The 27,968-nt window shown below is 42.1% G+C and overlaps 2 protein-coding genes across 8 annotated transcripts in view; one reads left to right on the top strand and one right to left on the bottom strand.

Annotated features, from left to right (window-relative positions):
* The window catches only part of GDI2 (GDP dissociation inhibitor 2), a 63,624-nt gene extending 53,166 nt beyond the window's left edge, over nt 1-10,458 (top strand). For both annotated transcript variants that reach the window (XM_085894728.1, XM_085894729.1), the window contains exons 8-11: nt 337-508; nt 720-864; nt 9,496-9,550; nt 9,648-10,458. In XM_085894728.1, coding sequence (XP_085750854.1) covers nt 337-508; nt 720-864; nt 9,496-9,550; nt 9,648-9,800 — 525 coding nt within the window. In that variant the 3' untranslated portion in view covers nt 9,801-10,458. The remainder of the gene's footprint in view (nt 1-336; nt 509-719; nt 865-9,495; nt 9,551-9,647) is intronic.
* A 1,524-nt stretch (nt 10,459-11,982) lies between these two features.
* Nucleotides 11,983-27,968, bottom strand: part of LOC147019897 (uncharacterized) — a 55,282-nt gene continuing 39,296 nt past the window's right edge. For all 6 annotated transcript variants that reach the window (XM_085894723.1, XM_085894722.1, XM_085894726.1 and 3 more), the window contains 5 exons: nt 26,265-26,313; nt 19,333-19,414; nt 19,126-19,202; nt 13,757-13,939; nt 11,983-12,890 (listed from right to left, as the gene is read on the bottom strand). In XM_085894723.1, coding sequence (XP_085750849.1) covers nt 12,153-12,890; nt 13,757-13,939; nt 19,126-19,202; nt 19,333-19,414; nt 26,265-26,313 — 1,129 coding nt within the window. In that variant the 3' untranslated portion in view covers nt 11,983-12,152. The remainder of the gene's footprint in view (nt 12,891-13,756; nt 13,940-19,125; nt 19,203-19,332; nt 19,415-26,264; nt 26,314-27,968) is intronic.

The following is a 27,968-nucleotide window of genomic DNA, read 5'->3' as shown; positions in this document are numbered from 1 at the left end:
TTCTAGAATTAAAGCAAGTTCATATTATGTATATACTTCATTACCTCAAACCTGTCACAAAGTTCAAGACTATTTGGGTTTATTGGGAAAGCAGCTATGTTACGAGCTGGGGGGAGGGGTGATGGTGGGGAGGGTGTTATTGAGTGTGATATGATGTTACGACCCAAAGGGGGCGATAGGGGTAGGTATTATGGAGTGAGATCACTGAGGCTGCAGATGGAAATCCGATCCTGTAATGGACTATTCAGTAAATAACGGCATGATATCAACTGACAAGTTCTAACATATACCCCAACCAGCAGTTCAAGCTGCACTACCTCCCCACCCACCCTGTAGGTGGCACGGTGCAAACAGGTGATCTGTGAACCAAGCTACGCTCCTGATCATGTCCGCAAGCTTGGCCAGGTGGTGCGTGTCATCTGCATCTTGAGTCACCCCATCATAAACACGGAAAATGCTAATTCTTGCCAGATCATCATTCCACAGAACCAGGTCAACCGCAATTCTGGTGAGGTGCTTATTTTTATGCATGTACTGTTTTACTAGAGTTAATGGGCAAGCATACAGTGGAGGTTTCTTCTTGCACTGGGGGAGGAGGGGGTTTCGTCTTGATTGATGTCCTTGTGTACCTCATGTGTTTGTGTCTCCACTACACTGTCGATGTAATTTTTATTAACTTTCTCTTCCTCTACTCTTCACCTTGACATCCCGCAATGCAGACATTTATGTGTGCATGATATCGTTTGCACACAATGTGGCTGCACAGGGAAAATATGTAGCCATTGCAAGTACCACTGTCGAGACAAAAGATCCTGCCAAGGAAGTACAACCTGCACTTGACCTACTTGAACCCATTGACCAAAAGTGAGTCTTGTACTTATTAAATGACACAACTGTATCCACTATTGTATTGGATGTCCACCAGCTTAAGCAGCAAGCCACCAGCCTTAGCTAAATTCAAAAAAACACTGATCAGAATTTTCACATCAAACATTCTGGATCTTCTATATTTACTTAAACCAATGTTGATTACCATTTAATAATGACTGTGCTAAGTTGATCTTCAAAATTGTAACAGTGTAACTTTATATAAAAAAAAAAATCTGTGCAACCCATAAAGCAGTATATTTAGTGGGGCAACTTCGAATAACAATTGTGCATTTTGTGAGGAAAGCACCAAATTTGGCACACTAGTAGCCTATCATATTATGAACAGATTTGGATATTTGGCTATCTCAAAATTTTTGATGGCAGTGAAAAATGGCTGCCACAGCCATCAGCGGCTGAATTTGAGATGGCCCAATATCCAAATCTGTTCATAATATGATTGGCTACTAGTGTGCCAAATTTGGTGCTTTTCTCACAAAATGCACAATTGTTATGCTATATTTAGCTAAGTTGCCCCACTAAGTAGAGATACATCTTGCTGTATGTGCATAGTTCCAGCTTAGTCTGGGTCATAAACACCAATGTGTTCCTGAATGCTTTTGAAGGGCACATTCGGCAAGTTTAGACAAGCACATCAAAAGAACACTGCAGAGATTCAAACTCAATTTTAACGCAATACAGCCTCACTCTGGTGAACAATTTTACATGAGAACCAACAGAATGGTAAAACTAGAACGGCATACAATGGATTTTTGTGGGGGCCTAAAACACTTCCCGACACCCATGAGGAATGGGGGTGGGGATCATTTAACATTGTTATGGTTGTGGGGGTAGATGGAGGAATTTAACAGGAAAGTTAGGAATGAATAGAGTTGTTTGGTCCGTGGACATGTAGGAGACATCTCGATGTAAATTAGGTCGGGAAACTGTGAGCTTAAATGTTATGTGTCACCACACTGTGGATGGTGCGGTGTTAATTAGAAAGGGATTAAGGATAATTTACCCCCAGTATGTGATTGCTCCCTGTGACCTATTCCTACATTTTAGAATTTACAAGCCAACCATAAAGGAGTTGCGTTTTTATACCAACAACAACCATAACCATAAGTAAGCCACGCCCCGGAGGTGGATGGTTGTTCGATGTGACGTCAAAGAGAGATCGGGAGTGAACGTACGAGGTCCGTGTGAGGGACGCAGTTGTAGTCATGAGAGGAACATGGCTGGGATGGAGAATCTCGCTTTGCTCTCCTCTTGGCATGACAAAATGGCTTTCCTTCGATGTATGAAGAAGACGGCGCAATTGTCGTATTCATGCTGAGGTGAATTGGCTCGCGTGGTGGAGCAAGAACCTGGCCATTGGCTCTTGGTTGGGTTGTGAGAGACCGACCTCGAAGCCTCGTGTATATCACCGAAGAGATGGCACCATTCTGCAAAGCCACGGTGTCAGTGAGGACGATCGACGAGGAAGCTGCACGGTGGTCTCTGAGCCCTGGTGTTGAATATCACCTCAGGAATTGCCTGATGTATGTTTCCCGCTGCGAGAGAGTGGCTTGGTGCCATTTTGGGCGCATCTTCACATGCAGGATGAAGCACCTCCATTCCAAGTTCCATAAAGACCATCTCTGGACCAAGCTCAGTGCCAGAATAAAGGGAGGATTTGCTTTTCTTTTGTTTCCCCTTGTCTGTATTAGAGTCCGTGTGTGGAGACGCCTCGACTTTAGGTTTAATTTACTTTACGTTATTATTATTACATTTTGAATTACCCTTGTAAATATTTATATTGTGATTAAATCTCCATGTTTATTTAAAGTGGCTGTGTCCGTGTAATTGTCATGAGGTTCGAGTATAAACCCCCCCCCCCTGTGCCTCCATCTGTGTTTCAATGCTCCGCCAGTGCCAATTGCCCCTCCCACGCATGCCATAATCTCTGAGGATCAACGTGTCTGCTTCTTAAGGAAAACCGCTCGGCTATCCGAGCGGGCCGGTGCTAACCGCCAGTCCACCACAATTTGGGTCGGGGGATTAACCTTAACCGCCCAGACCCGCGTCAATATTACTTTCACATTGCTACAGAGTGATTATAAAATGGCTCATCACGGTTGGCTCTCCAACTCACATTCCCGTGGGATTTGTGGAAACCCCGTGGAATCGCAACTGTCAAGTGACCATGAGACCCAAAACCAAGAGATTGCAAAATTACTTCGCGCGTAGAGAAATGTACCATACTGCACTGTGTGGTTACAAAGTCCTATTACCCACCTTTCCCCCACCCATCATCATCTACCCTGGTACGTTTTGCATATATATATATATATATATATATATATATATATATATATATATATATATATATTGTTGCTGTCATGGGCACCAAGACACCAGTTTATTACTCAGGGGGTTTTATCCCCGTTTGTCCTCGGAAGAGCCGGACCTGGGGCCACCGTTCACAATTAACTTTGTGGTACTTTGCTTTAGAAGCACGAACGCCACCCAGTTAACCACGAGTTCCAGTGTCCACCGTCTTATTATGCCGATTAACTAGAGGTCACGTGGTTACCTGAATGGGGAGCACGCCCTCGGCAAAGCACCAATCTTATCTTGATTAGATCTTAATTAGGGCGGCCTCGCGTTTAACCGCTGGTGCATGCCGACAATTATTGGTCAAGCCTGTGGTGATTACCTCGCAGTCTATCTAGGTCCGGACAATGCTGGATCAATAGAAGGAAAGGACAAGCACGGGCAGGTTGGAACTTCAACAAATAATTTATTAATAAGAAAATAAATAAATACAAAGAACTTTTTATTTACGTGAGGCAAAAATAAATAAATTCCAAATCAATCAAAATGATCGCAAGCAGATAAATAATAAATCGGGCAAAATCAATCAAAATGATAGAAAAGAGACAGAGAGCAGATGCTTATCGGGGATTGACTTGCTTAACTAAAGACAGACAAGGGTTCCCAGCAGATCATTGGGGGGGGGGGGGGGGGAGAAGAATCGTCTCGCTCACCAAAGAGAAGTCGTCAGTTAAACAGAAACGTCCTGAAATGTGTGAGCGTGCCTTGTCCATCGCCAGCTCCCAGCCTTGCCATGTATCCACTTGCAAACAGGCTTGAACGCCAGTCGACGTCACCCCCAAGAAACAGGTACGCCAAGAGCGACCGTTTGACTGGAATGATGAAGCGACCGTCTGACTGGAACGAAGAAGCGACTAACCGTCTGACTGGCACGATGAAGCGACCATCTGACTAGAACTGATGAAGCCGCCTTCTGACTGGCAAGGATAAAGCAAACCGTCTGACTGGAACAATGAAAGCAGCTGTCTGACTGGAACAATGAAACGCTCTCAAAGCTGTCAGAACTGCAACCAGCTATCGCCAACTGACTGACAAACTGACTCGTTGTCGGCTGACCCATGCCTCACTCGTCGACTGACCCGTGCCTCACTCGTTGTCGACTGACCCATGCCTCACTCATTGTCGACTGACCCATGCCTCACTCGTCGACTGACCCGTGCCTCACTCGTTGTCGATTGACCCGCGCGCATGCCGCTCACAGCGAAACGGACCCCTCCCTTTTTTTTATAGGCGGCCTGTCTCGCCGGCACCGACTCCCCCAAAATTCACCCCGTCCCACTTGCGCACCGTTACCGTGACAACCCGCATGGCCTGCGCGTTATTCCTCGCTTACGAGGCCATGTCTGTGGTGCTGGGCGAGCAAAAAAACAGCCATTTGTCAGAATTACCGAGCACAAACGTGAAGCGCTCATAAAACTGTCAACAACAATTATTACTTCACTGTTCAGCCCGATGTGAAAAGAAGCCAGCCGGCATCCATAGAGCTGCTGGACGGGGTGTCGAACGTCGATGGAAAAAGGCGGGTCTCTGCGTCCGTGAAAAAAATGTGTGTCAACTTCGCAGGAAAAAGGCTTGTCTCAGCATCCGTGAAAGAGAAACGGGTATCTCGTGTGCATGAACGTGTCTGTCGTAAAGAAAAAAAGCTCCCCATAAGAGAGGGGATCTATTCTTTACCCTTCTCAATGCATCACATTTAGAATCCCACCAGACATGGGGATGGGTCTATCCTGGACATGCAGTTAGGGAAATAACTATCTGAGGATATATACTGTACTGCTATCCCGTGCATGTGCACGGGTATCGCTCGTGTATATATATGTATATATATATATATATATATATATATATATATATATATATATATATATATATATATATATATATATATAGAGATATATATATATATATATATATATATATATATATATATATATATATATATATATATATATATATATATATATATAGAGATATGTATATATAGAGATTTGTTAGACTGATATATATAGAGATGTATATATAGAGACTGATATATATATATATACATATATGTATATATATATATATATATATATATATATATATATATATATATATATATATATATATATATATATATATATATATATATATGAGCGATACCCGTGCACATGCACGGGATAGCAGTACAACATAGCTGGTAGCAGACGACAGACCGTACACGGGGAATGACAAAATACGCATTGTGCAAAATGCAAGTGGTACTATGGAACGCCAAGACTTCCCAAACATTGTCGGCATGTCCGCTAAGTGCCACAGCAACTTCATAGGGATTGTGTGACGGCGAGCCGAGTTTTTAATGTGCATGCTTGGTATTATAATAGAGATATATATATATATATATATATATATATATATATATATATATATATATATATATATATATATATGTGTGTATATATAGATATACATATATATTGATGCAGAAATGGCCCTTCGTATGCTACTAAATATAGGATTAGCCCAGATCCCCCATTAAATGCATGTTTAGCCAGGTTGTTCAGAAATTTGACGTTACATGTGTGTCGGAAGGTGTCACAGGCTGTTATTTGTTTGTGCAGTGGTGGTGTATCAAGAGCTTCCTCTTCTTCCTTCCTCTCTCCGGACAATAGTCCCTGCCCAGCGCTGAGAGGGTGAGTGGCCAAAAAGAGGAAGTGAAACTAAGGGGAGGAGCGAGTGGCTTGGAAGCGAGCAAAGGAAGGAGAGACAGTGGTGATTCTGCCGGGAGAGAAACTGGACCTGGGCGTGCCGGGTCTGCCTTCTGTGGCCTGGAGAAGCGAGCCAGGGCCGAAGGAAAGGCAGGGAAAGGACTGCAGGAGGTCTGTCTGCCCTTGGCTGGATGAGAGACGACTGGTGGGAGTCGTGATCTGCTGTGTAGGGGACGGCTGTGTCTATCGGCGATCTGCTTCGTAAAGGAGGCCTGGTGAACAGGCCAGGCCTGGACTTCTTTGCTGGACCTTGTGAGAAACCAACCGGAGCCCACCGTCGATCTGGCGGTCTTGTGCCGTCGACCTTACGCAGGGTGTGAGCGCGCGGAGGCCGCGTGCGGTGCGACAAAGGAGGGTGAGCGCAATCTTGCCACGCGGCGTGCTCGAGCTTGGGGGCTCGAATCTGTGGGCATCCGCTTGTTACGATCGACATTCGTGCTTTTGACACTTTCCTCTCGTCCATGAAACATCACCAAGTACTCTGTCTTGTCTGCATGCTGTCTATGTCTTGTCTACATGTTGTTGAAGGTATATCTCCGTAGGGACCCCTTCAAAACCCGTAATCCGTAGTTCCCGAGTTAAGAACGGGTAATAGATTGATAAAAAACATTGTCGTGAATATTTTGCTTGTGTTGTGTTCCCCGATGTTCCCCAATAAATCTGGCTGATCCGTATGAAGTTGCCGCTTTGGATTAATTTGTGTCGCGTTGAGGAACGAATCCGTTCGATTGGTATATAAAACCAAAATGGTTACAGACTGGCAGAAAACGCTCAGCATCTGACAAAACCAGTCTGTTCAGGGGTACCGGGTCTATTTCCCCAACTGATAAGGTTCAGGGGTACGTTGGGATCACGATTGAAGATACGTGACCTGAGGCCCATGCCGAGTCAGCCGGTGTTATAAACCCCGGAGATGGCGGTGGTGAGGGTGGCGCCGAATCTGTAACGTTTGGTGCTAAGACTTGTCCGAGAACCCGCCACCCCAGATCCGTAAATATATATATATATATATATATATATAAATATATATATATATATATATATATATATAATTATATTCATGTTAATATTTTCGTTTTTGTGACAATAAAAGTGTTGTGTATTCGTTTACATTTTATACCTCTTGTGTGTTCATTATATTCATTTATCAGGTTCTGCGGAGGGGGTAACAGGACTTTGTAAACACCCTGTAGATTATATTGGCTCAGAGGCATATTGTAAAAGTGTTACCTTAGAAGTGGAATTAGATATTATTCATCGAAAGGATACTGATGAATGTGCCATTGATGCTTCTGGGTTAAGTTTGCCCCCCCGATCTATAAATATTGTGCCCTTCAGGAAGATGTACCGTCAACTTCGATCACTTCCAGAAGAGGTTTATTTGTATTTAAATGTTTGGTAATTGTTTTGTATTTATTTACAAGTATGTGGACTCTAATATAACTGTTGTTAATCAAAAACGCTTCGACACTATAGAGCAATTAAAAAAAAAAAAAACTTTTTTCTCAATTTTCAATAACTTTTTTTGCCGAAAACACTCCTAAGCACTCACTGATGAACCTCTGAAAGTGTGGTGATGATCTGTTCAGCCATCTGAGAAAAATTGTAACACACAGACAGACAGACAGCCAAACAGCTTTCTTGTAGTTCAAGATATATAGGGAGTCTGAAAATGGATATACAGCAGGCTCGCTCTGAACGTGGGTTTCCACATCATAGTTTAGCTCTATCGCAGTTGAATTATTGTAGTAAAATGAGCCGATCACGGCATGGGTCGCTAGCTCTATCGCAGTTTTGCACGGAGGAATACACAACTCTGTTTCAGAGGAATACAGTGGCATCACGGTCTCACCTCACAGCCCCACGCTGCCCTCCATCGCAAACTCAGTTGCTCTTCAATGTCATGCCACACAGACTTATCAGTTGATATCACATGATATAGTTTGATATCATGCGATTTAGTTTTCACAAGTCTTTTAATTGTGGGGTGTTGTTGACAGTAAATACAGCAGACCCTCCCTGCTCGCAGGGGTTTCGTTCTTGAAAACCCCCACTTTGGGCAAAACTGCGATGCACAAAGTTAAGACCTTATGCGAAAAATAGGGTTAGGGGAACCAACTCCAAAATTTATCGGCTTTTTTGCTGAAACCACTGTAGTAAAAATGAAAAACACTTAAAATTGTACTAATAGATGATGATGATGGGCGTTGGAGGTGATTGAGATGACAACGTCTCTGGCTTGGGGTCGTCAGGGTCATCAGACTTTGTGAACTTAGTGATCTTTGTCTGTTTTGCCTTGTTCTGCATGTCCTTGGAGATCTCCATATAAGATGCCATAACAGTGTCCATCTCATGCTTGAATATCAAGCACCTCTCCATGAAGACAAGCAAAAACCAAATCACAAACTCATCCTGCCTATTATTTCCTTCCTTGGTTCATTATTTATTTCTTCCTTTCTAATTACCTCCCAAATGAACCAACATTCCCCAAAACTGAATCAATTTGTGTCTTACTTTAAAAGCTTTAAATAGCATTTTATAATGTTTCATTTGCCTTATTTCACTGATACCTCACATTCTTCTTCTTTAGAACTACATACAAACTTTAATTTATTTATTATTGTCATTATTCATTGTCTGTCTTCATCCCACTTCATCTGTCCTGACACGTGTCTCAAGCCCGAGACGTATTATTCAACAAATCCTGATTTCGTAAGTTGTGTGTGCCTGCTGCGCAACCTGCCAAGCACGCGTTGATCGTTTTGACAACATTGGCAAATCCCTGGGGGTGTAAATCAAGTTAAAATCCTGATAACTTGCGTGGTTTCGATCTTGCTGAAGCACAGATTGGTGGAACACTGCTGCTTGTTATCTGTTTGTGGTTGAGTCCCACATTGGTCATCCTCGGGATTGAGTCCCAATGTTGTGCCCTTGTGCCTCAGTAATTAAACCCCTTTTCGGTGGGGAGGGGGGGGGCTGGGACTTGATTTATCTTGAAGTTCAGTTTATGTCAGTGAAGCTTATTTTATACGTGAGTAGTTTGAAGCCATGCAATGCATATGCCAGTAAAATTTAGTATTACTATCATGCTTTTGTATGCAATTAAATAAAGGTTAATATTACAACAGGACAGAGGAAGATGAACAGGTGCACATTAGAGATAATAGAAACAATTAAGTGGTGTGGGGAATAGGGAGAGGATGGGATCAAATGTACTTGATCAACTCTCGAAGCTCTTCAACACCAGATATGTTTTGTGTTCCCACTGTAGGCATGGCAGTGTTAAAAAGAAAACTGACATCCAATTGCAAAAGCCATTAGTGTCGTAAGCTGTATGAACTCATGCTCGAGGAGAGTTCGTAATACAATCTCAAAGAGATATTCTTTCTGTTTAAGTAAAAACGCTTCTTATACAGACTCGCAGATTTCAGAACTTTTATGAAAGTTGCACAAATGGAACTGGCTTGCATTTTGAATACTTGTTTTTTGTTGTACTGCACAGGTTCCTGAGTGTTTGTGACATCTATGAACCAAGCGATTTAGGAGAGGAAAGCCAGGTAATGCAAAGCTAGTTTGATGGTAGCATTCGCCTTTTTAGCCGCAGCATTCCCACACTCTAAATCAACATCGTGTACGTTGTCTTTTCCACAACAGATCTTCATCTCTCGTTCGTATGATGCCACGACCCATTTTGAAACAACCTGCCAAGACATCAAGGATATTTACAAGCGTGTGATGGGTGTGGAATTTGACTTTGAGGAGGTGAAGCGTAAAAAGAATGACACTTTTGGAGAAGAGGATAAATGAAGAAAAAAGAGACTCCAAATACCTTATTTGCCCCAAATACATACAGCAGGTTATTTTGTTTTTATTTGGTTCATTTATTAGGCTTAACAGAAATGAGTGTCCAAAGGAAACATATGTCCAAAGTATATAGCAAATTGCAATAATTGGTTGATGCACACCTCACTGTGAAGTTTGACTGGTGTGTTTCGCTTTCTCACAGTTTGTTTGTGATAATGTCGTGTCGATCCCCTTAATGCAGAAGATGCGCACTCAATGATAGCAGAGCATTTGTGTGGCCTTTTGAGGTTTACTTAAATGCTGCATTTCATTGTTTTTGAATGGCATTTCACATGGAATGCACAATGTATGATATAATTACTTTATTAATAAGTGCTGTTGTTAGGTTTGCGTCCCCTCCCCCACCTATAGATTTGTTATTTGGAGTTGCCCTTCCTTTTTGCACTCCTCTACCCAACTCCTCCCCCCCCTCCCTTACTCCTTCATATCCTTTGAACAAAGTACTGACAGGTAGACTGCCTATGTGCTGATACTATATGTGAAAACACTCTGTAGTTCTATTATTAACTGAACAACTTGGCTGTAACAGTGACTACAAACATGAATTACCTATTCCTGAACTGTAAATGTCAAATCTCAATAAACGATCTTAAAACACTCAGATTGAGTAGCACACCTTCATCCAATACAACATGTGCATATTTAGAATAATTTTAATCACAATCTATATGCAATAAGCCAAGAACATAATGGGAATCAGGTGATGAATTGTGCTGGCAGAATGGCCAAGAGGTACATACACTCACCTGTAAGCTGTCTCGTCTGGGTTTGAAGCCTGACCCAGCTATAAACCGTCATGCCGGTGTTTCATAGGCAGGATGATTAATCAATGTGTGTGCCGTCCCAAGGATGGACTTTCAACAGGCGTCTGATCTGCTGACATTAGTCGGGGGATGTTAAAGATCCCATGGTATCCTTTGCTCAGAGAAGGCGAGCAATGTCAGCATCATGGCCAAATTACAAATTCCTGCCCTAACCTACAGAGGGCATTACAAGTGGCACAGCTGCACCCTAAGCCAATGATGCTACTCCGCAGCCTTGTGCTGCATACAAAAGAAGAGGGCGATGAATTCAAATTGTTTCTCAACGTGTTGACTCTCTCATGGTACATTGAAGTCTTGTCATGAAGAACTCCATTTAAAATGAATTTTGTTGCAACAGATGGAACTTTTGATGGCCAATCCCATTTTGATGAATGAAATGAAAGTTCATTTCACAAATAGTGAAATATATTATTTTATTAAATTATTAAGATCTATTGAACCATTCTGGAGAGATCAAGTAAATTCTCTACGGTCGGTTTTAAAAACATTATTTTAACCAAACAGCAATATTACAGATGGAATCGCATCAGGTGAAAAGTGGAATAAAATTTTTCGTTGGCAATATCAAGACTTAATTTAGAGGGTGCCGCTTTTAATTTGGGGCTGGGGAGTGGGAGAGCATGTGTTGAGGAAAGGGTGGTGGGAGGAAGGATGGCTGGGGTGGGGAGGAGGAGGAGATTGGTTGGTGCTGAGTGTTGGTGCTGCTCAAGCAGTCTCCTTGACTATTGGGCACAATCATGGACGGGTCGCCACTCCGCCACCAGTGTGAACACTCCTTGGCTTTTTTCACAAGATCTTGGCTATTCGTTGTTCACCTTGGCATCTTGGTTTTCTTTAGGTTTTCTTGGCGTATTGGTTTTCTATTATCATCGCTTTTCCCAAACCTTGTGAATTCTTGGCTTTTTTCATTGGCTCACCTTGGCATTTATGAAAATGAGGAGTGGTCACACTGTCCGACACAGTATACCAGCAAGCTGGCACACATTTTTCCAACCCCGGAAGGATGACAGGCCGAGTTAACCCCACCTGGTATTAATTAAACAGCTGAGCGGGATTTGAAGTCAGGACCCTAGGATCCAAAGCCCACCACCCGAACCATTAAGCCAACACCAGGCGTGGGGTGGGGAAGTCTCCATCAAACAATTGTTTGGTAAAATGACCAGTTTAAAGTTGGAATATGGGGTTTATTGAAACAGTTGTGAGCTTTGAAGGAAAAAGATATGTATATATATATATATATATATATATATATATATATATATATATATATATATATATATATATATATATATATATGTTCCACTTCATGGAGAAATGAAATTCAAACCTCAATTTCACATATCAGCAATGGCATATACTCTCTCCTGTACTCCCTTAATCGTCGCTCTTGGATGAGCTTACACTACACTCCATTATCCATCAAGACTTTCCATCCACTTCGATTCAAACCAGCTTTCAGTTTTGCGGTTCATCAACACTCATCACTGCTGTCATTAGAAAGACAGAGGAGTTGTTTGGGACGACTTGAAGAGCACCAAACATCAGGACGTCCTGTTACATTTGGGCATTTGCGGAGCCCTGTAACATTTGGCATCTGACTTTCCACACTCTGTGGGCTCCTCATCTTCATGCTGTTCATGGTGCTGGGAGTGAAGGAGAAGATATCGGCCGCACTTTGTTTCTGCTCATTGCGAGAACACTCTTCTCTCTGAAATGGCCCTTTTCTTGAACATGACCAGCTACTTGCAGAATATTTTTGGGTTCTTCTGCATTGTTTTGGTGGCACATTCTCCTTGGAAGCCACTGCTATGCCAAGAACATTTCTTTGTGGACTACTGCTTTGTGAAACCACAACACGTTGGCAAGGCTTTAGTGCAGTTTGAGGACTGAAACACCCAGGTATTAAATGTTCCTCACCTGAAGAAAACAATTCATATTTTCTTTTTGCATTATTCCCCAATTCGCTTGACCGAGAACTTCTGCGTGCTTTCCTCGAGATGGTTGATGATGAGGATCCAGCACTGTTTATCGCATGGAGTTCATCATGAGAAGCGAATTCAAACGAGTTATTGCTTTCTCGGGGGCCCACCTTATTGAAAGCCTGTGGAACAAATGGTGTTCTCGAACCTCTCTGTGTCCACATGGTATTTAATTCCAGAGTGTCAAATCCCAGCTCCTGAGGCCAAGCCTGGCCTTCCTTTCTCACCGTCTGCACCAACACACAGGTAGGTATGTTCTGGTTATAATTTTATTTACATTGCACAAAGCATGCAAGGAAATTGGATGAACTCTTCACGTTAAAGTTAACTCCAGTAAATATATCACTCAATTTGTGTATCGGGATTTGGAACTTCGCAATTTGTCACTTCATTACCCTAAAAGGAAATCTCAAAAATGTTCAACCGCAAAAGTTTTCTTCTCCCACCTGAACACCGGTCACATTGCAATACCAGGTTCAGATCGCACATATTCAGTATGTATATGTAGTCAGTTCATCCATCGTCTAACAATATATCTTGCAAAAGCACATTGCTACGACCATACACCATGTAATAGGTTATATTAGTCATGGGACTGCGAGATGAGCCAGCCCACCAGTCGTGCAGAAGCCTAACGCATTTCCTGAAGTTGAGGGGGATGGATGAAACCAATCTCTATAAGCAGATACCACACCCAGTCATAACACCATTAAGTGTCCCAGACATCAAAGTGCAAACAATGGCCAATTAGTAATATGGCCAGTTAGTTATGACAAATTAGTGTTGCTGTGTTTTATATTAATTAGGCTGAATATTGGATTCATATCTTTTCACTCCACCCCCCCCCCCCCGCCCCCAACATCTACCACAACCTGCCATATAATAAAAGGCATTTTGAAGAACTTGTGATTCAAAATCAAGTGAACACTAAATATCGATCATAGTGGCGAGGCAACACATAATTGGGTAACCACAGATAAATTGCAATGATATGCTTTGTGTCCAGTAAGGGTGGAAACAATTTTCTTTCTGACCCTTCTCACATTTATCTATTAACATGCATTCTATTTTTCCCAAGCCATCAACAGATCCTCACCTGTGTAGCCTGTGCTTGAGCCAGGGTTTCAAGCTGCTTGATTATGCCACTCTGTTGCTCAGTGAAACTCTGCAAGTGATGTTCCACTCTTTCTTGGTTTTCCAAGAGGCGTTCGACTGAGCGTTTTTGTTGCTCAGCCAAGTCTTTAACTTCTTTCAGTAAGCAGCATGCTTCAGTTGCAGCCTGCATCACCATGAACACGCAAAGCTATGGTGCCACAAACTGCCACTCCTCGAATATTCGAGGAGATGCCACTCCTCGAATACAAACAATCTCATTCTTGAAATTTTTTGAGGACCGAGTATGTTCGATGATTAATATCATGGATTTGAACTATTGATTCATCAATGACAAAATGGTAGATGTAAAACAGATTGCAGTAGTAACACAACAGCTTATACATTACACATCATCCATTCAAAACAGTAACTGTACATTTCAACTAATCTGGATAAATGCATCCATAGATTGTCTTACCCTTGACCTAGTATCACCATTTTCTGTTTCCTGGTTTGAAGCAAGGGTCAGTTTGTATTTCACTCTTACACAACCAAAGTTCTGCCTATCAGATCAATTGTGGCCACCTATTGTTAAATGTTAAATATTAGAGTATCCAATGCCCCATAGTCTTTTCCCCACTTTTGTGCTCTTGTTCTGGTGACACAGTAAGACATAGTTTGCCTGGTTTTTTTGTTTTTTTTTCCAGCTCCATCTTGCTCTCCTTTATATTCTCTCTTGACCCATCTCCCTTCCCTCTATTACCTTCAACATTACGTATGTATGTGTATTTGTAGATCTAACATATAACGCGACCCGTCCAGTATTGTATTCCTTAGCCAAATGAAACTGCCTCGGTAACCCTATGCGCCTCACGGCATGAAAGGAATGGTTATTATTTTTACTTGACAGATGGGAGAGAGAGATGAAACTTGGCATATTGATGTAACGCAAAGCCAAAATTCCAGAAAGAAAAATCACAAAACTGTCCATCCATAAACAAATGTCGATCTGTGTTCATTGGTCTTGCTCACGGAGGGTCACATTACCGAAGACAACGGCATGTCACATGATGTTCCACGGGAACGATCACTCCCCAAGGGAGCTGGTGTTTCTCTGTTTTTGGCGGTATGATTAGAGAAGTGTCTGATGGTTTGTGTTGCTTACAGATGGTGTGCAGTTTGTAGGAAGCCATTAACATTTATCGTTTAGAAAAGGTGCATATTTTTAGTATTTCCTGCTGGACTCTGCAACAAGCACCCTGGTTATAATGAACATTCAGAACATGTTTTAGCCAATGCACATTTCCCTATATCCACAATCAACATTTCTGGAAAAAAACTGGATGTAAAGAAAGATCACTTTGTCCTGGCAAGAAGTTGAATGCAGACAGAAGGCAATGTTTGAAAATCACTGAGATGCAGAGATCACCAAAATCAATAAACCAAAACATCAAAAGATACATTCGTTTTATTATGCCGTGTTTTTGCATCACCATGATGGTGAAATGTGTGGCCCAGGGATGCAACTGAGGAAAAGGGGCAGAGACATTATGCTGGGATGTAATTGCTTGGACTCATCCCCTTGGAACAGTCAGGGAAAGAGATGTGGAGAGAATATGAAACGTTCAGAATTTAATTTTTTTAATGGAATTTTGGGGAAAAGGAAATTCACTGGAGCTACAATTCGTAGTGTTTTAACAGCCTTCTGCACAATATGGTCAATTTATGCTCCACAGCAGCGTTTTGTCGATGCAAAAGGCATACCTTGTTCATCATCTATGAAAAGTGTGCCAAATGACTACACTACACTGCACTACTTATTGTCGGGTCAAGAACGGAGCCGAGATCAGGCAAAGAATCACTATCTCTCTTGTAGTCTATTCTTCGTCTTTATTGGTATGCAGCACAAGGCTGTGAGGTAGAATCACTGACTGACGGCATGGCTGTGCCGCCAATGCAATTCCCTCTGTAGGTTAGGGCAGGAATTTGGAATTTGTTCATGGTGCCAGTGATAGCTCACCGACTTTTCGCGAAGGACACCGTGGGATCTTTAATGTCCACCAACGAATGCTGGTAGATGGGCACCTGTTTAACATCCATCCGATGGATGGCACACACATTTATGAATCACTCTGCCTGTGAAACCCCCGAGATGACAGTTTATGGATTAGAAACTAGGCTAGACAGCTTAGAGGCGAGTGTGTGTACCTCAAGGCCATCCTGTCAACCCACCATTTTACATTAAAAAGTACTATACCTTTAAACTGTTTAGTAAAGAGCTCATTCAAATCACTCGTTCTTGATTTGATTTATTTCTTTAGCTACTTGGAGAATGCAATCACAATCCACTTCATAAAATATATAAGGTTTCTGTTTGTTATGTCTACACATAGGATGCACCCCCGCATCTTGAATACAATATCCTTATACATCCTTAATACTTAATATAGTGTCAGCTGCTCCACTGCGAACCACAGCATTAGTCAGCTGAGATGGCTTTGGAATCCCTTTTAGGCCCATCCCCTGGGGAAAGTAATCAATCCAGAGCCACATTTCTGGCTTCCTGCTATCTCTGTTAAGAGATGCTTTTTTATATGAAAAAAAGAAGTTAAAACAAATTAAACATGAGAAGAAGTCTTAGGACATTTACTTTGGCCATAAAACCAAAGTACATGGTCAAACAAAGTTTTTCAAATGAATGCACCTCAGCCTTAACCTAAGACTCATGGTCACACAAAAATGTATACATCCCAGCCAACTGGACCAGAATGCATGGCCATCCTATAAACAGAGGACCACTGGCCATCATCAGACGGAGTGGATTGCCCCACCAAAAGTGAACTGACATTCTGTTCTGTGAGGGAGTATATACCTCCAGCACATCTTAGCTTAAATGGTATCCATGAACCCTGTGCCTGCCATGTCATAGGTTTTATCAAAAGAATGTTTTGTCTGAAGACCAATTTTGACCAGACTTGGTGGCATGATGGTTAGAACATCTGCTCTGAGTCTGGAAGGCCGACGGTTTGAATCTGACCTCAGTGGAGTCATACCAAAGACTTTAAAAATGGCACATGCTGGGTCCTTGCTTGATGTTCAGCAAATTAAAAACAGGACAGTATGAATAAAACCATCATTGCATAGGCTTCATGGGACTAATGGTCTCCGACAGCATTGAAGTTATAAAGGAACTCATATTTACCTCTGTCACCAATGGTAGAGGATGTATTGTTTTACCCATGTCTGCCTGTGAGCATGATATCTCAAAAAGTTATGGACAGATTTGGACAAAACTTGGGGGGCAGTTTGGATGTGTGACAAGGCCGAATTCTTTCAATTTTGCTGAACATCCCAACCCAGATCCGGATATGATCATTTTTACCTCCACCACCGAAGGTGAAGGAGGTTATGTTTTCACCCCTTTCTGTCTGTTTGTCTGTCTATGTACAGGATATCTCAAAAACATTGTAGACGGATCCGAATGAAATTTTGTGGACAGGTTCGGTGTGTGACAAGGACGAACTGATTAGATTTTGGTGAAGATCCGGATCAGGATCTGATAATTTCTAAGTGATGCTTAACCATTGAGCGATCGGGCTAAAAATGATATGTAGTACGATATCTCAAAAAGTTGTAAACGTATTCGGATGAAACTTGGTGGACAAGTTAGGTGTGTTGCAAGGACAAATTGATTCAATTTTGGTGAAGATCGAAATCCGGATACAGATACGATAATTATTTAATATTTCAAGTGATTCTTCACCATTGAGAGATAGAGCCAAAAATGGAATAGTACTGCAGAGCATATTTCAAAAATGTATTGGGTGTGATATATTCTCGTGGATCAGGCATTATGTGGCGAAGATATGCGCTCTACTGAGTGCCCTTCTAGTTTAATTCAGTAATTCTTCACCATTGAGTGAGAGTGCCAAAACGATACATAGCACAATATCTCAAAAAGTTGCGGACGAGTTATGACAAAACTTGGGAGAAGAGTTGGGTAGGTGACAAGAACAAGCCGATTAGGTTTTGGTTAAGGTCCAGATGCAGATCTGGCCTATCAGTGGGTCCAAAACAAACTGTTCAGCCTGGTGGAAATATGTGCTCTTCTGAGTGCTATTCCAGTTTAAGGTGCATTAACCACCATGGGAGGCTAAGTAAAGATGACATTTTGAGTGCTAGTCCTTCATCAGTGCACGACACTAGCCTTGATAAATTCTATATTCCCAATGGTTTGCAGAGTTCCCACTTTGCAAGCAGTGGGTTTCTGTTTCACATTCGCAACCATACTCTCTTTTGAGAAGACACTATCCTTAAAGCTAGTATTCTGGGATAATTTCTGCTCTTGGCCCACATCAATAACATTTCTGTTTTTGAGAAAATCCACTGCATCATTTTACAGATAACCACCCTGTGCAGGACTGTCATTTAGCCTTTCCAACAGGCAGGATGCAGCAGCATTCCTCACTGCCAATCAACTGGTCTTGGGAAACTAATCAACTTGTCATTTATCTGGAACATACACTATTATTTAATGCAGGAAAGCATCACATTACTCCTGAAGTTCAGCTGACAAATTACCCCATTTATTTTTTTATGGTCAGCATCTGGGAGAGATCCTGGGCCTCATCATTTACCATAGCATATCTCCAAAATGGCCTCCAAAGCTGTCCATTTATTACGTACAATGTACAAGGTTGACATCCGAAGTGCCAGGTTATAAGGTTCCCCACTATTCTGCTTCAATCCCGTCCCACTCTGCCAACCTCCTCCCTCATCAACTCCTTCTGCAGACCTCCCCCACCTCCCCCAAGGCTGTGGAATCTCAGGTACTCCATGACAATGGCATCTTACAAATGATGCTTAGTTTCAGGGATTGTTTCTCAATCACTTCAGGCTGATTGGTGGCCTAGCGATCTTTTAGACTGCTCCCTCCCCAGTCACCACCCCACCACCCCCCAACCCTCCCCCCTCCTCCACTTCCATTCCCAGGTCAGATGAAAACCTTACCATGTCACTTTCCCCAAGTATACATTCATCTCCGTTAATTGATCAATACCTCACTTTTCTTGCATGTGAAACCTCACTTTTCCTCCTGATTCTGTTTTCTTGTGCTCTGCCATTTACCCACCACCATCTCATGGTCTCTTTCGATCCCTCCTCTCCACACTTTGAGACATTGTTCTCCTTTCATCTGCAATGCCTGCCTTTGTCATATTGCGCACCCACTCGTTCCTGCCTTCCTTTATAACTTCACTTTCGTCTGTTGACCCTTTTTTCTCTGTCATTCTTCCATGAGCCTCAGTATCTGCATTGAAAAAAAAAAAAACAGTTAAAATACCTGCAGATTGAATTGTTTTCTGTACTTACAGAAGCAATGCTGCTTTTTAGTTCTTCACGTACATTTCTCTCAGAGTTAGGCAAAAGGCTGTGTAGATCTTCTTGCACTTTGAAAACAACAAGCATATGAATGAGTTACAACTTCTGTGCCAATGGAATTGAATAACAGGGTAATACTGTACATTTTTAATTCTAGATGTTAAAAAAGAAAAAGCCCTTGCTTTGTTGATGACGTACATTTTTGTAAAATTGCTGTAATCTTTGTGGTCGATGCTGCATCACCAAACCTTTCTGTCATCATCTTGCATAGGTCTTTCATCTGCACGTTGCAACAAAATCAGAGGAGAAACATGTACCCATCACACATATCTGGTGCTCCTGTTAAACAATTATGCACAATAATTAATGCATATTATAAACTACTTGAAGCACTCGCTCCCTACGGGAGCCGTCAAGGGGGTCATGTTATTGGTTCACGAAAAAATATTTTCACGAAAAATATAAGTGACCACTATATTCGTTATTGTTGTGTGTCTGTCTGTCTGTCTGTCTGTATGTCTGTCTGGCTGTATGTCTGTCTGTTGGGCAGTCGATCCAGTCGAAAAAAAAAAATTCAAAAAATTTTTTTTGGGAAATTTGATCTACCCTTATTATCAGTATTTCCGTCAATATGTTTGTTGGGTAGTCGATCTAGTCGAAAAAAAATTTTTTATAAAAAAAAAAATTTGAAATTTGATCTACCCTTTTCAGTATTTCCGTCGATATGTTTGTCTGCCTGTTGGGTTGATCCAGTCGAAAAATTTTTTTTTTTTTTTTCAATTTTTTGAAATTTGTTCTCCCCTTTAGAGATTTTCCGTCGATATGTTTGTCTGTCCATCTGTCTGTTCGGTCCAGTGCTCCGTTAATACAATGGCGATTTCGATGAAACTTGTTTGGTAGGTTCATACCATGACCTAGTTGTGTGCAAATGAGAACGGTTGCTATGGACACCACAGTTGCCTAGCGACGGGACTTTGAAATTTTTGAAAAAATCATAAAAAATTAATTTTTTCGAAAATCAAAAATCGGGCCACGAGCGACTGTGGGCAGTACATTCAGCCATATTGTCAAACATTTCCAGCCGGATCCTATGAAAACTGTCTGAGAAGATAGACTTTGAATAAGCCCTGGTCGAAAACAATAAAAAACGAAGTTCGTTATATCTCAGAGACTATGAGTCAGATATACATGAAACTGTTATGGTAGGTTCATGGTATGTCCTAGTTATGTGTGAGAAAGAACCGTTGCTATGGACCCCTCCGTTGCCTAGCAACGGCCGAAAAACCTCTCAATGTGGGTGTATTTTAACGAAAAAAACAATCTGCCGCATTAACCCTTGAAGCTCGAATCATGAATTTTCTTGTGCTTAATCCTCAGGTCATTCCCCATTGAACGGGCCCATCGCGTCAGGTTCTATTGGGTAGTCGACTACCCATGTCTGCCTACCGGCTTGTTGGGTAGTCGATCGAGTCAAAAAAAATTTATTTTTTGAGATTTGTTCTACCTTATGTTTTATTATCTATTATTTGTTCTATTAATCAGTATTTAAAATGGCGATTTCAGTTAATACAATGGTGATTTCGATAAAACTTGGTTGGGAGGTTCATACCATGACCTATTGTGTGCAAATGAGAACCGTTGCTATGGACCCATCCGTTGCCCAGCAACGGGACTTTGAAATTTTTGACGGGTATTTTAACGAAATTTTTATTTTTATTTTAACGAAAAAATAAAAAATTGACGGGTATTTTAACGAAAAAACAATCTGCAGCATTAACCCTTGATGCTGGAATCATGAATTTTCTTGTGCTTAATCCTCAGGTCATTCCCCCATCGAACGGGCCCATTGCGTCAGGTTCTATTGGGTAGTCGACTACCCATGTCCGCCTACCGGCTTGTCTGTCTGTCTGTCTGTCTGTCTGTCTGTCCCGAGCATAGCTCCGTGGGTTTTGATCCGATCCTGACAAATTTTTGGTGGGAGGTTTTTATCATGATCTAGTTGTGTTTTCCTGAAAATGGGCGTGGTGTGCCCATTCTGGGTGGAGCCACGCCCAAAAAACATGTTTTTAGGGGGTAGCCAATTTCAATTTGCATCTTCTCCTCAGGGGTTTGTCGAATCTGACAGTGGTTTCGTTATTTGGTTCGCCCAATGGCACCTGCATAGCCCCACGGAGCTCAATCTTTCATTTTCATCCCAAGGTCAAGGTCACAAGGTCACGAACTTAGAAAATTGCGAATTTTGACGTAAAAAAATTTGTTCTCCGAGGGGTTTGTCGAATCTGGCAGGGGTTTTGGAATTTGGTTAGCCCAATGGCACCTGCATAGCCCCACAGAGCTCGATTTTTCATTTTCATCCCAAGGTCAAGGCCACAAGGTCACGAACTTCGAAAATTCCGAATTGTGTTTTTAGGGGGAAGCAGATTTCAATTTGGATCTTCTCCTTGGGGGTTTGTTGAATCTGGCAGGGTTTCGGTATGTGGTTAGCCCATTGGCACCTGCATAGCCCCACAGAGCTCAATTTTTCATTTTCGTCCCAAGGTCAAGGTCACGAACTTAGAAAATTGCGATTTTGACATAAAAATCCATATTCTCCGAGGGATTTGTCGAATCTGGCAGTGGTTTCGGAATTTGGTTAGCCCAATAGCACCTGCATAGCTCCACAGAGCTCGATTTTTCATTTTCGTTACAAGGTCAAGGTCACAAGGTCACGAAGTTAGAAAATTTCGAATTTTGACATAAAAATCATCCAACCGACCAAACTTTGAGAGCTCGGATGACAATATTTTTTATGCATAATCTTGAGGTCATTCCCCACCTAAAGTCTTGAAACCGTTTTGCTCTATCTCGAACACCTGCCCCTGGTGCCCCCTTCAAGTTTGTTTTTACGCTGATTTCATCAAAGTATGGATAATCCGATGAGTGCGAAATGCCATATAGCCTATATGACGTTATGTTGTTCCTGGAATGTTCCAGAGGAAGTTTTGCACCAAAGGTCACAATCCTTGACCTTTGACCTTAAAAGGTCACAAAGGTCAAATTTTCAAAGTTGTGGGAATCGAACCGGGTTTTCGACCTTCTTCGACGAACTAACTCCAATAAGCTATAGCACGTATCCTGTTTCCTTATTTTAATGTCCACAACATTATTTTGTGACCTTTTAAGGTTATGCAAAGGTCAAATTTTTAAAGTTGATGAACGAAACCGGGTTTTCGACATTTTGCAGCTAATAACCTGTCACTCGTACCACATCATGTTGATCATTTTTATAACTTGGTCAAACATTATCACATTGTCTCATCCTTGACTAATGAAACAATCTACATCGTCAAATACCGCTCGTGAACCATCGTCGTCTTCAGACTTGTTATATTTATACCTATTTTACTCCAAGGGGTCCCAGGATTACACACCAAAAAAATGGTTGCGATCGGTTCAGCCGTTTTTGCGGTACCTGGGAACAGACGGACGGAGAATTATAGTAAGATGAGCCTGGTGGTGGCTTAATGGTTGAGGTAGTTGGCTTATGCTTTCAAGGTCATGAGTTCAAACATCAACCATGCCAAAATAACTCTGGATATGTCGGCTCAGCCTGTCATCCTTTTGAGGTTGGCAAAATGAGTACCAGCTTGCTGTGGGTAAGAGATCAACAACAGTTGATCTGGGGATAACAGTGGCATTCCCCCAGTGGTGGAAGCGAATGAAGGAGTAGCCTTTGGATTGTCTCTGACTTCGGTCAAAACCTGATCTTATACAATACAAGATAAAAGTTAGGAAGAAAGTTTTTATAAAAGTACACAAATATGGCAGAAATAATGATGACTCCTTGAAAGCAACCCACACACACAATCCCTTGTAATTGAGGAAAACATTACATCACACCTCCTATTATTCAGACGACTGTTTTTTTGTTGCTTAGTTATACGCAGAGCCGAGGCTTGCGGAGGAGCTACAACAAAGAACAGACCAGGATGCAACAGAACAAAATGAAGAGCAGAAGGAGAGGGGGAAAAACACAACAGCAGGGTTGATGGAGAAAATAGAGAGAGATTTTGAAGACAAGAGATGTGAGGAAGAATGAGGACGAGGGGGAACACAGCAGGTGGACAAGATGGATACAGAAGCAAACTCTCAGAAAGGAAAACAGGAAAGTTGCAAAGAGGTGAGCTTGAAGAGAGTTAACGGGGGTAGAAAAGATCATGGTTTTGGATGGGGTTAATCCGAGATGGTGGTGAACAGCTGTCATTGAAAACCTGGAGGTAAGAATGAGATTGAAAAGAATGTGGAAGTCGATTCCACAGGCAGGAGAAAAGAGGAACTCATGAGTGGAGGTGAGCAGTGATCCTGGATTTTTGGAGTTTCACCAAAAGGGGGCTGTTGGCAGATACCTGAGGGGAGGGGAGGACAGAGCACAGAAAGAGCAGAAGAGCAGAGGGTGCAATTCAAGAAAGGAGGTGGGAGAATACAGAGAGACAAGCGACCTGTCTTCAATTGGAATGTGATAGGCCCATAGACTCAGCTTCATCGTGGGAGATTCCATTGACCTTGAAGGCCTTAGTTTCCATGGCATCAAGCTAAGCAAGGTTAGAGTACAGGCAGGGGAATCGGCCAAAAGGAGAAAGCAGTACTCCATCAAGCTGCAGATTAAGGCATTGCAGGTGGATAGGAGTTTAGGTGTGGTGTGCGAAGGAAAGACTTTGCATGACAGAGGATACCCAGTCAGCAACTGGCTTTGGAGGCAAACTTAGAAGTGTGGTTTGACAAAGAAACATCATGGCTGATAATGAGGCCCAAAGGTTTGAATTACTCAACTTCTTCAAGAGGATTGCTAATCAAGTAGATAGGAGGGTTTGCCAGATAGTTTTCAGAGAACGAGTGAGAGTGTAGGATTTGTCAGGATTGAAAGACATATTCCATGTGTTTGACCATCTTGTGTTTTGTTTTCATGGTCAGAAGAGAGCAAAGAGGCCGAAGCCTCTCTCTCTCTCTCTCTCTCTCTCTCTCTGAAAGATGAGGGATGCGAGGCAGAGAGTGGCGTTAAAATAGGCAAATAGATAAAGTGGATTTTACAGAATCAGAGAGATCGTTGATGAAGACGAGGTTCCAGAACACTGCCTTATGGCACTCCAGCCGTGCAGGGAGAGGATAATGAACGGATTCCGTTGAGTGACGCACGTTGGCTATGGGAATGGAGGAAGACTGTAAGGTAAGTGTGGAGGCGGGCCTTGGATGTCATAGGCAGATAGTTGGGAGAGCTGGGCGGGGTTCCATACTGTATCAAATGATTGTCTGGAGAGACGGCGCTGATCTCATGTCTGACATTGAGAGCCTCCATCCATTGTTGGGAGAGTAAAAGCATCATGTCCAAGGTGGAGTGACCTTGTCTGAATCTGAACTGATGAGCTGAGATAAGGCTGTTGGAAAAAAGGAAGGATTTGATGTCCACTGCGATTACGGATTCCATGACAATGCTTATTGAGAGCAAGGTGATACGTCTGTGGTTGAGGGGATCCATTTTTTGCATCTTTTTTACCTTCCACCAAAGGTGGAAAGAGGTGATGTTTTCATCCCTGTCTGTCTGTTTCTTTTTGTCTGTTTGTGTGCAGGATACCTCAAAAAGTTGTTGACAGATTCGGATGAAATTTGGTGGGCAGGTTGGGTGTATGTCAAGGATGACATGATGAGATTTTGGTGAAGATCCAGATCCAGATCTGGCTACAAGAACTTTTAAGTGATTCTTCACCATTAAGAGAAGGCCAAAAATGATATATAGCACAAAAATGATGCACAGTACGGATGGTAGAGGTATGCAATCTTCCAAGTGCCGTTCTAATTATATAGTGCAGCGATTATGGCAGATTTCCAAGCAGATGGAAGACCGAGCACAAAAGACAGGGGGAAAAGGGCAGAGGGAGGATGTGCAAGAGCAGGACAGGTTTTTAAGGACACGCGAGCCAACGCCATCTGCTCCAGTTGCAGAATAAGAGGTGACCGTTGAAAGAACTTTCTCCACTTTCTCAGGTGCAAAAAACAGAGTCCAGCAACAGTGATTGAGTCGGGTGGGTACAGAGAGCGAGGGGTCAGGGAAACGACACTTGAAAGCAAACAGAATTGAGGCATTTGGCTAATTTTTGGCTGCTCTTAGAGCACCCTTATTCTGGACATTTCCATCTGTCTGTCTGTCCGCGAAACTTTGGTCAAGCCTTGGGGCGAAACCACTCAACCGATTACAATGAAATTTGGTAGGTAGGACCAATATTTCTGAGAATCGTGTGCTTTCGAATACGGGACACGGGCCCTAACAACGACATAGCAACGGCCCTTTAAAGTAGTCAAAAAAATCGAAAACAAAAACAAAAAAAAAAATCGAAAAATCGAAGCTTAGAGTTCTGTGCGCAATCTATCTCGCTCCCTTCATGCCAATTTGCAGCCCTAACATAAAATATTTGTGGGAGGAGATAGGTTTTGGGCGAGTACATGTCGAACATTTCAGAAATGGTTAATTGCGAATATCTCTAAGAGAAAGAGTTTGATTTTGATGAAACTTGGGTGAAATGTGTACACTGTGGCTAGCATGTACACAAAAATGAATGGTTGCGATGCACACCTCCGTTGCTTAGCAACAGCTAAAATATTTTATCGTACATCGTACACTTAGTGGACTGTACAAAAAAAAAATCAATACCTCCGAAACTAGACCTCCGAGGGACCTGTTTTTTTGTGCCCAAGGAGAATGTCTTACAGCATCATATAAAAAAATAAAATCTTTAGCGAATAGATAAATGGAATGACCAGGGCTGCTATTTGTTAGAGTCTCTTTGGAAACATGCCTGAAATTTCACAAGGCGGGTTTCTGGGCGCAAACTAAGAGGGCTGTGATAATCATATTTATTGTGCTAAATTGATTGATAGCATGTACATGAATATCGGCTAGTCGCGTCGGCCAGCCTTCCATCTAGAGCGAGCAGCCATGTCGCCTTCCGGCTTGTTCATCAATTTGTGCCTCTCATTCATCTACATATATTTTTTCAGATATCATTTTCCATAATGACTCTTCTATGGGAGAATACCAAACATTCTACCAATAGCCATTTAAAAAAGATTGTAAAACAGGTAATTTTTAGGTTCCCTACCTCCTGATGAAGATCTTTAATAGACGCAGCAACATTGTCCATTACCTCCCTGGAAGATGATTTATAAGACTAATTATACAAAACAACAAACAGCCAAACAGGAGCACAGCAAGGTAGATGATGTGCAAGATTTCTGTTTATTTACAGTTCATTAATTCTCTCTCAATCTCATACATTCGACTCTCTCACATGAGCTGGCAGGATGGCGCAAAAGTATCCACACTCACCTCTGAGATGTCGAGTCTGGGTTCCTATCTCGACCCAGCTATAAACTGTCATACTGGAGTTTTGCACGCAGGACGAGGAATCAATGTGTGCCATCCAAGGATGGACGTTAAGCTGGATGCCAATCTTCCAGCATTACCTAGTTGACAATAAAAATCCCACGGTGTCTTTCAGGAAGAGTTGGCAACTTATTGCCACTACTGTGGCTGGCGAAATTTCAAATTCCTGCTCTAACTTGTCGGGAAGAAAGTATCAGTGGTGTTGCCGCACTCTAAGCTATGGTGAAAATCAGCAGTCATGCTGTGCTTGAATAGAATGGATAATTTTCCGAGGTACGTTCCCGATAGCGAGGCTAAATTGTACTTTATGTTTGCAAAATGTGAGTACATGATCTTTGCATGCTGTTATGTTGTAGTTTCACATGAAAATGCATTGAAAATTGGTGGCAAATGAGATCGATCACACACTTTTTTTAACAAAACAAGGAGCTGGGAATACATCTGTGTAATATGAACGCTAAATCTTGAATGGTTTTGGAAATATCACAGACACAAGCCAGGATACCGAGATGGTTGCCATGGCCACAAAATTCAGCCAATCACATCCGTGCTCTGATCAGGTTGAGATAATATCATGAGGGATAGATATTTGCAATATGAAAGCTAAGTTTTCAACGGTTTTTGAAATATCACGTACACAAAAGTACATGGACAGATGATCAGTTGGTCGGAGCTCATTTTAATGTCCACCGTGTCGGACCTTGTCAGAGGGGCATGGGACAATAATGGGCAGATTATAAACTAAATAATGTAACATTAATAAATCATTGTTTGTTTCTTTTTAACAACATCTCAGGCTCATGGAGGAGCTGCGACACAAATCACGCACACATGTAGATAGATACATGAGACAATACTACACTTCACTTCACTTTCACACAAACACAGCTGCTGAGATTAGGGGCAGTGAAAAATTCCCACAGCACTGAGTACCAGTGACATAATCTTTACTAGCATAACCCGCACTCTGCGCGACATGTTGGGGTGGGTGTGTTTGAGAAAGGAACTGATGCAGAGTATCAGTAGTAATTTTACTTTAATGCAGTAAGTGGAATACAATGTTCAAAGTACTTCTTGATACACAATGTTTTGGGTTATAGCATTGTCATTGTGGAACCTTTGTTTTGTAGTTGGTATAATTTGCACCGTAATGTCCGAGAACCGACGTGATCGTGAGAAGGCAACATATAGCTGACCGTGGCTGAACACCGGCTGTGGAAGATATAACCCAACTTTATCAAAGGTTTGGCCTTGCGCTTTGTTTATCGTCATGCAGTAGCTGACTCTTACTGGAAACTGTGTTCTTTCATGAATGGCAAGTTCACATCTGATGGGGCCAGTTTGATTCGTGGTATCAACACATAGTCACCTTTGTTTGCCCCAGTTAGGATCTCGGCATCTCGAACATGGGTGTGGAGAT

The sequence above is a fragment of the Eptatretus burgeri genome, chromosome 9 (genome assembly GCF_056783735.1).
Source record: "Eptatretus burgeri isolate ZD-2024b chromosome 9, Ebu_testis_v1, whole genome shotgun sequence".
Classification (NCBI taxonomy): domain Eukaryota; kingdom Metazoa; phylum Chordata; class Myxini; order Myxiniformes; family Myxinidae; genus Eptatretus; species Eptatretus burgeri.
The sequence above is the reverse complement of the archived record's forward strand: the minus strand, read 5'-3'. Positions and strand labels throughout refer to the sequence as shown.